This window comes from Plectropomus leopardus, chromosome 17, assembly GCF_008729295.1.
Source record: "Plectropomus leopardus isolate mb chromosome 17, YSFRI_Pleo_2.0, whole genome shotgun sequence".
Taxonomy (NCBI): Eukaryota; Metazoa; Chordata; class Actinopteri; order Perciformes; family Serranidae; genus Plectropomus; species Plectropomus leopardus.
The window spans coordinates 16,324,222-16,336,050 of NC_056479.1; the positions used below are offsets into that span (position 1 = coordinate 16,324,222).

Consider the following 11,829-nt stretch of genomic DNA (forward strand, 5'->3'; position numbering starts at 1 on the left):
GAGGTGTCATTTTGTGAATAAATGCATTTAATAAGCAAACATCTATATATAAAACAATATTATAGTATATCAGTATATTTTTCTTTTATTTCACTGTTCGGTACTGTAAAGTGTGTTAAAAATACAAATAAAGTAAGATTTTTATAGCAAATGCAATACGATTGTCATGTTTGCTGTTACTCGAGTTTCCTTGTATACTGCTCCCTAGTTTGGCTGTTTGTTGGCAAATCAAATGTCAGCATTTTATTGATTTATTGATACATGTGTTGGAAATGTAATTTTTTTTCTAAGGGATGTTTTTTATTTATCAGAGGAGGGGGGTGGCTGGAGTGTTCACACTAGGGATGCAGGATAACATCAGCACGTAATCAGTATTAGCAGATATTGGCTTTAAAATTAAATATTGGAATCACCCGACATGCTGTTTACTGCCGATATTACAAAGTAAACCTACAGAACATCAACCCTAAGTTGAAGTATTTTTCTTATTTTCATCAATGAATTAATATTACATACATTGCAAAGCACTGTATTTTATGTCTCTATCTGTTGACGGGTCATGACAACGAGAGTATGCATAATATGAAGTTAATTCCACTAAAAAAGAGACTTGATGATCACTAAAATTAGGTGGGGAAAAAAGTTGATGCATCAATATCGGTATGGGTTAAAAGGCCAAATGAGTTGTTATATATATCGGCAAAACAGATATCAGCAAAACATCCAACATCATGAATCCCTTATTCGTACTAAATGTAGGTAGTGGAGCCAATGCAACAAACAAGCAGCATAAAAATAAGTCTTACCTATATACCTATATTGGTAATGATCATTTCAGTTTTTATCGTTTCTGGCTGTATTAAATGGTGTGATTTGGCAATTTTTAAAGAATAAAGGCCTTTCAACGCACCAGCAATTTTGGGGGTTCAGATGGGATTTAAAATACCCTAAATACAAAATAGATTTAAAGTTGTATGTCCCTCCCTTAAGCCAAAAATGTAAAGCTCAAGTCCCTCCCCAGTGCTTAAAAAATACTTGGCATGCCTCCCCTTTTCTGCACAATCCCCTCCTCTCAGATCAATAATGAACAGTCCCTAACTGCAGCAAGAGTCTGTATTATCAATTGTAGGCAATGTCCCTTGGTTGTTCAAGACAGGGGAGTGACGTGTGACTATTTTTGATATACATTTCAATGATAATGGCCAATTTAAAATAATATTTGGACACGTGAGCGTTATCTTCTTATTATTTTTAACACTGATCCTAGATATGGTGTAAGGATAACAGTGTAAACAGTGATGACTTCCTGCACCTGTTTGGCATGAGATGGCTGCATCCTCCCCAGAATCCTCTCCTTCAGACAAGTGTCACAGCTCTCCACCAATCAGAGGAGCCAAACAAAGCGTCGTCCAATCAGAGTGAAACAAGACAGAGCGGGTGGGAATATACGCATGCGCTCTGACACAACGGAACAGGACGGCGTATTGATTGACCGGTAATGATTAGCCGTTAGCTTGTTCTAAGAAAAAAATTGATAAAAATTTTCTTTATCTTTACCCACTTTATTAACCGTATACACCGCAGTTATTGTGATGCTATTGTAACGACATGCGAACTCTTGGTATTTTTTTATTCAGTGTACGGGTTGCTTTTAGCTAAAGCTTTAGCTAAATTCGTTAGTTAGCATTGACTTGTTAGCTCTCGGCTAACTAATAAGAAGTCGTCGTATTTACTCGAAATAAGGTAGAACAAGGGTAGATACTAAATGTAGTTTTTGTGTAATATAACATTATCAATCGTTACACAGTGCCTCGTGTGTTATTCCGCAGATTCTGTGAGACTGAGGCGGTTCCGGTGCCGTTAAATCTTGCTAAATCCTGACCCGCAGTAGAGCCGTCATGATGCCCTGTCAGTACCTGCTCCTGCTGCTGAGTGTGGGGGTCTCAGCGGTGGAGGTCCAGCGCCCTCGCGGTGTCCCTTTGTCAAGTAAGCATTTTATAATTAAATAACAACTAATAACACAGATCCCTTAACTCAGTCTGCGCTGTGGTGAAAGTTCACTGTAGTTTTACGACGTTCATTTATTTGTCCTGTTATGACACAAGATTGCACAATGAAATGTCAGCTGTAGCCCATTTACACCTCACACATACAGAACATATACCTGTATTACTAACTTATGTTATATTACTGTTACATTGAACATTGTACGGTATTTTATACTGCATATTATACTATACTGTATTATGGCATACTGTATTACTGTAAAACTTTATGAAATACCCCGGGGATATTATTTGCTTAAACCACTGAACTCAGCAGGCTTATGTTAAAGATAGGCGTCTATATGGAAGAGGCTTTTAATGCCTTTCGCATAAAACTGTTGCTAAGTAAAGATATAAATACAATCAAATTGTTTAATTAAACCTCTTTTTTTTAGAGGCCAAATAATATTGTTTTTTCAGGGAAGATACCAATTACTAGTACTTAGACTACTTAGACTGATAACCAATATTTGGAACCAATATACATTTACATGAAAATGAAAATCTTTCTGTCAATATGTAGAGTTTAGAATATCCAAAACACAGAACATTGTTTAAATGCCTTAAGCAAATGTTTTATCAAAACTAAAACGTTCAACATCATATACAGCAAGTTCCCTGCAGCTTCTTTTTTTACAAAGTCAAGGGAAAATTTAAATTAAAAAATGAATAAATAAAAACAGCTCCCTGAGGTTTTATAAAGTAAAAGTTCCTCCTATGCTGACACTTTCTTTGCACTTTATAATCACTTAATATTGTCAGCAATCATTAAAATTAAATGCTGATGCAGATAGTCGACAAAATGCCAAATATCGGCTACAATAAATGGCCTGGCCGATAATCTGTCAAACCCTAAATATTACTATTACATTGCACCTTATACTGTACCTAATATCACATAAATTATACTGTACTATATCAAACTATATTACTGTAAAACTTTATTTAACACCACAGGATATTATTTGCTTAAACCACTGAACTCAACAGGCTTATATTTGGCACAGGCGATTATCACATAAAACTGTTGTTAAGCAAAGATAAAAATACAATCAAATTGTTTGATTGAACCTAATTTTTTGTGTTTCTCATTTACTCTCAGAGTATTATTTCTTCTTTGGTGCTTGTGGTTTCAGTAAAATGAACTGAATGATTGAATTGTAGAGAATCTTACCAAGCAAATGATGTGTGCAGCATGTCCATATTGGCAAAAGTTTAAAAACTTATATTTCTATGCATTATCTAAGCAGCTAACTAACATTATCTCCTGCGGGTAGCCACCAACCTGGTTTTATACAACTTAAGAAATTTTACAAAAATGAAGTGCTTGTTAACCAGGCCTCTAATTGAGACAGGCCTTTATTTGTCAACATTTGTAGCCACACTGGGCTTGTAAAAGGGACTGGGTGTCTAATTCGGACTAGGATATATTTTGAAGTTTTACGGTTGGTTATTATGTTAAACTGTCCACACAATACATGACATTATACTTTTATTTTGGTATATTAATTAAGACAGCACTAAAGCATCATTACCTAATGACAATATGTAATCTGATATATTCTGTAACTATGCCCACTGCTTAAAATCACACTGTGTCACTTTACCTCATAACTTGTCACTTTAAGTGGTCACTTAATGTCATAACTTTGTCTTAAATTGCTCATGTATAGTTCATATTTTTAACTTCTTCACTTACATTAGTTTTATATGCATCTTAATTTATTTATTCTGTTTTTATATTTTACTCTGTATTTATCTGTCCTTGTGCTGCTGCAACACCTGAACTTCACCAATGAAGATTTATCTTATCATAATTGAACATATATAAAAATTAAATTAGAGCAGAGGAAAATAAAATTAAACAGTATACACACACACACACACACACACACACACACACACACATATATATATATATATATATATATATATATATATATATATATATATATACAGACTTTTGGAGCTGACATGACACTGACTTGTTTCTTCTGTTAAACCTTGAAAGAACGGCAGTTTTATGAAGAGGGCAAACCTTTTACTTGCCTGGATGGCTCCCGCACTATTCCCTTTGACAGGGTGAATGATGACTACTGTGACTGCCAGGACGGCTCTGATGAGCCAGGTACGTAGATTCTGTTAGAGATTCCTGTACTACTGTCTAGTACTATCTTTTCCATCTTTCTCTAAATTCAATGAAATACTTATTAATAAATGTATAGGAGGCCTGCTTAGTCAGTATAATTCTTACTTTACCAGGTCTTGACAATAGCAAGCAGGTGCTTTGTATATCTAACGACACATTTAATTACAGGCACTGCTGCTTGTCCCAACGGCAGCTTCCACTGCACCAATGCTGGTTTCCGACCAGGCTTCATCCCATCCTCCCGCATCAATGACGGAATTTGTGGTATGAGTTTTAAACTGTGCTGACTATCTCTTTTCAGGTGTGTTGGACAGGCAGAATTTTGCTTAATGTCTGTGTTTTCTTGTACAGACTGCTGTGACACAACAGATGAGTACAACAGCGGTGCTGCCTGTCAGAACACCTGCAGGTGGGAATGTTTTCTGGTTATAACTCCAATAACTTATGCATGCTTCATGTTTTTACATACAAATCTAGTCTCCAAAAAATTATAAATGATTTTTCATGGTACCGTGTGTGATTTGCAGGGAGTTGGGACGCAAAGAAAGGGAGAGCCTTCAGAAGATGGCAGAGATTGCTAAGGAGGGCTTTCTGCTTAAACAGCAACTTATCCAGGAGGCCAAGAGGGGGCTAGAGGACAAGAAGGTGCGAATGACAAGAAAATCTTTGTCTTTGCTTGAGTAATAATCAAGACCAGAGCTTTGAAATATGGATGATCACCGTGTCAGATATGTTTTTATACGTAGATAATCACACTTCAGTTGAGATGTGTCTATAATAACTATTGCATATCTAGTATACACAGAAAAACTTAAAGCAGTAGTCACGGTTACCTAATGTAAAGCACACTGTACTCATTTGCTCAGAATGGGCCTGGTTCACATTTAGAAACTAGACAGTGGTCATCTGAAGTCACCTGTTAAACACAAACAAACAGTCAAACAATTAAGCTAGATTTAATGTAAAACATTGCTTAAAAGTTGCTTACAGTTGCGCTTTATGTGATTTGTTTGAGGACATTTTGTTTAATACATTTAATGGAGTTTTAAGGTATTGTGTAGATTTCTTAAATTTATTTATTTTATCTCAACAGTCCAAACATGCAGATGTTCAAGCCAGCAAGAAAGAATTGGAGGAGAAGGTGGAGGCTCTGAGAACTGAAAAGGAGACTGCAGAGCAGCCAGAGAAAGAAGCCAAAGAGCGCCATCTGAAGGCCTGGGAGGGTAAATTAGGATGTGAAACCATATCACCATCTAGTGTTTGTGTAGAGCATGACATTACTGAGAGTGTAGACCACCTTACTGTCATTTTTGAGCTTGGACTATAGTTCTCAAACTGTGGAGTGGGAAATATGGAGTGAAACAAAGTTGAATGAATATGATTTATGCAGGGAAAATAATCAGTTGCTGAATGTCATGGTTCTTCTTTATCAGAAGCTTTCCAAACGATTGTTAGTGATTGCTATGTGACTGAAAAAGTTTGAGAACTCACTGAGCTTAACTAAGTTGCCTGGGTGCCACATACACTAGCAGTGCTCAAAAAACTTCACTGATGCAAGACTTTTAACCTGAAGTTTAAATTCTGTGTGTGATTGTGATCAGAGTCTCTGATAACTGATAAAATGTCATTTTTGTTTCAGAACAAAAGGCTGTTCTTCAGTTGGAGAAGGACAAGGCTAGAATGGCTGAGGTGTTTCTTGAACTAGATGACGATGCAGATGGCTTGTGAGTATCAGCACCCTCCAGAATTATTAGCACCCGTAATGAGAGAAGGCAGTGTTGTGAAGCTTCTCAGAGATGACTTTAAATGCAAAGTCAAATGAGAAGGTGCAAAGAAGAAATACAGCATTTGTAAATCAGGAAAAATCTTGTTGCTCTTGACCTTATTTATTGGGAATTCAAAAACCTGATGGCATGCCACATATTTTCAAAACAAAAAGTGTCTGAGAATAGATGATTCTAAGATTTCAATGAGTTTCTTTTGAAAGTCTTAAAATGTTCTAAATTCAGTCAGTTTATTTTTTTTTAGGTCAAAAAAATTTAAAATTTGAATGTGTGAGGTCTTAAGAAGAAAAAATACATTTGATCGAATTTTGTGTATCTTATAATTTCTTTTTGTCAAAATGAGTCAGGCTCTTCTGTGTAATGGTCCTCATTTCTGATGTTACAAATCTTTAAACCTACCACTGAACCTGACACTAACTTCATACTTGGCCTGGCCTTTTGGCAAAATACTGATCATCCAAACTCACTCTAATAACCATAATCTTACATAAAACATATATACTATTTACCTTTACACTTACCTGCAATGCTTTAATAAAAAGAAGATAGTTTGTCCAAAAGTCAGTCTTAAATTTGGAAAAGATTATCTTTAGAAGGTCTTAAAAAAACAGTGTCTGATACCCCTCTGTAAGTACATGCTCAATCATTACTAGTATAGTAAATCAGTGTTTGTGTAGTTGCCTTTGATTATACTGTAACTCATTGAATTATGTATTTTTGTTTGTGCCAGTGTCTCAGTGGCTGAGCTTCAGTCCCACCCTGAGCTTGACCCAGATTCAGATGGTTCATTCACCGAAACAGAGGCTCAGGTAAATATTTTCTGTTTTAGAGTAGTTCCAATAAAATCACTGATGTTAAAGTGAAGTTGTCGTTAAATGCAAGGTTTTGGGTTTTTTTTTAATTATAGTGCTCTTAGGGAGCTGAAACAAATCAAACTGTGAATTTTGTCTTTTGTTTGTGTAGGGGCTGTTGGGAGGAGTGGACAAAGTGGACACTGTGACATTTGAGTCAAACTGGAATAACATCAAAGACAAATACATCTCAGAGGTAAGAACTGTTTTTTGTTTCAGTAAACTCTGTGTGTGAAAGCCTCGGCTCATCTAAATTTGCAAATTTCTTGGCATCAGGCCAACGCAGACACTCCAGTGGATACTCCGCAGGAGGAGATGAGGGAGCCAGTCCCCGACAATGACTCTGAGCAGTACCCCGAAGATGACATCCCAGACGAAGAAGAGGATGATGATGAAGAGGATGAGGACGATGACCCAGATGATGGAGACTATAAGGTAAGCCCTCTGAGTTTCTCCATCAGACTTATGCTGGATGACTCTCAAGTTTTGTTGGTGAGTCATTTTTTTCTGTGTTTGATATGCAGAGCCCTCCTACGATACAGACCCAAGAAAAGAAGGATGACGACGATGAGGGGACTATGCCACCCTACGACGAAGAAACACAGAGCCTCATTGATGGTAAGTGTGTATAAAAGTGAATGACTCAGCCAGACCTCAGCTATGATTAAGTGAGTCACACTGTGAAATACTAAAAGGAAAGAAAGCACAGATGTGACGGCATACCAGTTCATTTGAATTTTAATGTGAAAACTTAAAACTCATCAAATTTCTGGTCGTGCAAATGCATTTGTAATTGTAGGAACAAAGTGATTTCTTGAACAGATGTGCTGCTTTTGTATGACAGAGATCTAGTGCTTGTCTTTTATGAAAAGCATCAACAGGAGGGCATGAGTTGCTCACACTTTTTGTATATGCGTGTGTGTGTCTGTGCGTAAGCACATGTATTTATAGGTTTGAACTGAATTTACTTTTAAGAGCGTGTAAAACATTTCTGCATTGATTCCCAGCTGCTCAGAAAGCCAGGGATGCATTCGACGAGGCTGAGAGAGCTCTCAGGGAAGTTGATGATCAGATCAAGTAAGTACTAAGAATATAGAGGAGCTTCTTTTGCAATAATGCAGTCAGTGTTTGTAGCCACAAGTGCAACTTTCAGCCGCTGCTGTGGATTGTTCTGTTGCACAATCACTGTGTTGTTAGTTTAAAACAAATATTACGTTTTGGATTTGCTTTCTGTCTGCAGGAACCTTGAGAAGGAAATTTCCTTTGACTTTGGCCCCAGTGCTGAGTTTGCCTACCTCTACAACCAGTGTTATGAGTTGACTACTAGCGAGTAAGTGCACACTCTGTTTATTTATTATTATTCTGTGTGCATTACACATGCTGGTTGTTATTTGCGATACTTATTACCTCTTATTCTCCATCTTTTTTGCTATGCTCCTCATTTCACAACATTGCAAAGACATTTGCTAGAAATAAATCAAAATACTAGTACATCCAGGATGTGGCTACTTAGAGTGCTTAAGTCTGTTTATTATCCACTACTGCAGCCTGTATCACTGCTGCTGTTGCTACTGCTTACTGTGTACCTGTGTGTGGCCTCTGAACCTCAAATACAGAGATGATCGTATTTAACCCATGATGCTTCCTACTTTTTAAAGAGTATGCAAACATTATATATTGACATCTTCTGTGAAGCCCTGTGCAACTCAATGTGTCACAGTTTTAGTGAGAATGAAAATCTTTGCAATACGAATTAACATAGTACTTCTTCAGCCTATACAAACAAGCTGTAGCAACTGATGTTTCACATAGAGAGAATTATAGCTATTGCTAGTTCCCAAGTCCTGTCTCTAGTAAAGCTTTTAGTAAAGAAAAAGAAGAATAAACAAGAGAAGATATCAGGGTTACAATAGCTTGCATGCAATAACAGTTATGGTAAAAAAAAAAAGGCCAAAAAGGTAAATATTTACATCAAGATTACATGGAATTACAACATACTGTTACAGTAAAATTTGATTTTTGTAGGGGTCTGTACCAAACAAGCATGATTCCATCCACCTGGAATATGACTGTGATTTCTCTCTCTCTCACTCTCACTAACACACGCGTGCACATGTGCACACACACACACACAGTGTGGCCTATGAACCTGAATAATAAAACTTACTCAGTACTGTAAATATTGGCATTGGGATGCAAACAAGTATCAGGCACACAGTCAAAATTTCTTGAGAAGTTTTCTAGTTTGTTATAAGTTCCTACTTCTAAAGTTCATCTTTTGCTTTCAGGTACATCTACAAACTCTGTCCGTTCAACAGAGTATCCCAGAAACCCAAGTATGGTGGCTCAGAAACTAACCTGGGGTGAGAGAATATATACGTTGTTTTTTTTCTATTTTGTGATATGTGCTATTTTTTTATACTACTTGACTTGTACCATACTTTTAATCACTTGTGTTTTGTAGAACATGGGGACAGTGGTCAGGTTCTGAGGATAACATCTACTCTATGATGAAATATGAACATGGAACAGGATGCTGGCAAGGCCCTAACAGATCCACTACGGTGAGTCTCAGGCTGTCAGCCCTGACTTGATCTTTTTGTACACTTAATTTTTCACACCTTTAATGTTTCTCATTGGACAAAGAACAGAAAATAGGCATCCTTTGTCTTTCAGATTAAATTAACGTGTGGAAAGGAGACAGTTGTGACATCTACCTCAGAGCCCAGTCGCTGCGAGTACCTGATGGAGTTTACCAGCCCCGCTGTCTGCCAGGAACCACCGAGCCTTGATTCAGCACTTCATGGGCATGAAGAGCTCTAGATCCACTTGATTTGTGAGTAACTCGAACTTGTCTGTGTTCTCTGGCAAACCTTAAAAAGACAATCTCACTATGTTTTGTTATGGGCATATACAGCATGGTCTGCCGCAGGACATCTATTCCAGAGTAGGAACGTAAATCGGTTCTACAATTCTGCCAAGACTGTCAATGTTACAGTCATATTTTTGAGCAGAAAATATACAGCACCTACTGTGAACAACTGATCACCATTTCTAAATGGTGTGGACACCTTCAGATGCATAATGTGAAGGTTAGCGTTAGTTTGCCACATTTTGTGGCGAAGAAAAGCCCCTGTGCAGCTACAGCTTCCCTTTAGAAGAAGAGTGAGACAGCAACAAGAGCAAGGTAATGGCAACTTCATTTGAGTTCATAGTAGTTGTTAAGACAATAGATAATTAAAAATTAATTATGACATGAACATAATGATTCAATATATGGGTAAAACAAAAAAAAGCCATACATTGTTACACATTATAGAAACTGCTTTTCTGTGATGTCATTGTTTCTGTTACTATAGACAGTTTATAGTGATAGCATTTGGTTAGCTTTCCTGCAGGGCTCAGGCCGTATTCATTGTTTCCCACCCCACTTTAGATTAAACCATGCCCACTTCCACATGAAAAAAGCGGGTTACCAGACATCAAGGCCCAATCCTTGTCTGCTAGCCTATTGCTGCCAGCGTCATTGAAAGAGTGTGCTGCTAGATAGTTACCACAGCCATAATTTGCCCCATGGTACTTTCTCTTTGCTTCCCGATGCAAAGCCACAAAGTTTGCTGATCAAGCAGCAAATTTTTTTCCTTAGGATGTTAAAGGGATGACCTGTCCTGCTCTGCCTTACTCTGATCGATTTACCCTGATATTCTAACCCTAACCAATATCACTTCTCATATCTAAACCCAACCAATCCAACCAATAAAGGCATCAAGTGCTAGCCAATAAGAGGAAGAGTAGGGTGAATCATGCCTTTGCCATTATAGGAAGAAAAAAAAGTGATCCAGCAGGAAGTCAGGGGGGCAATCCAGCCGCTGAAGGGCCGTCTGTGGAATGTGACAGCTCCAATAACTTGGAATAAAGCAATACAGTCGCTTACAGGGAAACTGCACATTTTCAACCATCTCTGTGTCATTGCAGTGTGGTATGTGTGGCAGAGGATGATGTCAGATCTAGTTGAAAGTTGGCAAAATTTAACAGCTGAAGCATCAAGAATTCAGCCAGCAATTGTTAGCAAAATCAGATAAACACAGCAGAAGCATACACATGTAAATGTGAAACACGTAAAGGCTTCCTATGTGCCACAGCAACAGGCTGGGAGCCAGTCCTTGGGCCTTATGTCTGGCAGTCAGCTTTTGTAATGCTTAAGTTGGCATAGTGTCATCTAAAGTGGGTTGGAAACGCGACAGATGCGCTCAGGGCTCATGCTGTACAGATTAAATAAATATCAGGTATAGCCTCCCTTGAAAGTAATTAGGATTATAAAAGGCTGCTGTAAATAATTTAACTTTTTTAAAAATTAAATTTGGTGTGAAAAACTGTCATGTAGCTTTTTCTCCTGTTCTACAGTATTTACTATTGTGGTGATATTGTAGATAAGGTGTTAAGCTAAACTGAGCTTTTTGATAATGATAGCGTGGATTGGTGTGCTCAAGCAAGTGTGTAGATGATAGGGTTTGGGACTACAGATTTTGAATTGTATTAATAATTATTAGTAATTGTATAATGGACTCAAATAAACAAAGCATCTATCCTTAATAAAAAGGCTGAGTCATCGATAACACAAGAAGTGGATACCTCACTGGTGTAATCGCTTAGTCCTCGGAAAATGGAACCTCTAGGGATTAATTTCAACTAAATTGCTGTTCCTTTTTCACAACTAGGAAGTCATGACTAAAGCAAAAAGCCATTGGAATTAATGTGTGCTCACTCTTGCAGGTTGTTCGTGAAGGGACCACAGTCACTGCAGCAACATGAAGTTGCCATGCTGTGAGCGGCACCACCTCGGGGTCGTTTAGCAATTTAGAATTAACGATGGAAATTCCAATGAGTAGTTATCGTCTACACATCCAACTTCCACTGCTTCCTATTGTGTTGGTTTTCTGATTTGTATCAAATGTAGTCATTCCATTGATTTCAAATAAAGGTTGTTTTATCATATTCCA

At 37.5% G+C, this 11,829-nt stretch overlaps 1 protein-coding gene across 2 annotated transcripts; it reads left to right on the forward strand.

The window, feature by feature from the left end:
- The first annotated feature begins 1,462 nt into the window (after positions 1-1,462).
- prkcsh (protein kinase C substrate 80K-H) lies at positions 1,463-11,829 on the forward strand. Of its 2 annotated transcripts, none has more exons than XM_042505727.1 (18): positions 1,463-1,495; positions 1,830-1,986; positions 4,057-4,173; positions 4,363-4,458; positions 4,546-4,603; positions 4,722-4,839; positions 5,288-5,417; positions 5,834-5,918; positions 6,709-6,787; positions 6,942-7,025; positions 7,106-7,264; positions 7,354-7,447; positions 7,837-7,906; positions 8,070-8,159; positions 9,118-9,192; positions 9,294-9,393; positions 9,506-9,665; positions 11,603-11,829. In XM_042505727.1, exons 2-17 carry the CDS (start codon positions 1,899-1,901, stop codon positions 9,650-9,652), a joined length of 1,590 nt encoding a protein of 529 aa, XP_042361661.1. In that variant the 5' UTR covers positions 1,463-1,495; positions 1,830-1,898; the 3' UTR covers positions 9,653-9,665; positions 11,603-11,829. The 2 variants fall into 2 exon arrangements, with proteins under 2 accessions (XP_042361661.1, XP_042361660.1); XM_042505726.1 differs by lacking the exon at positions 1,463-1,495 and adding an exon at positions 1,610-1,743.

What these genes read in the sequence shown, in the direction of transcription:
- prkcsh (XM_042505727.1), top strand. Translation starts at nt 1,899, where the DNA reads ATGATGCCCTGTCAGTACCTGCTCCTGCTGCTGAGTGTGGGGGTCTCA. An exon ending in GGGGGCTAGAGGACAAGAAG is followed by an intron (nt 4,840 to 5,287) that starts GTGCGAATGACA and finishes TTATCTCAACAG; the next exon opens with TCCAAACATGCAGATGTTCA. An exon ending in CAGATGATGGAGACTATAAG is followed by an intron (nt 7,265 to 7,353) that starts GTAAGCCCTCTG and finishes TTTGATATGCAG; the next exon opens with AGCCCTCCTACGATACAGAC.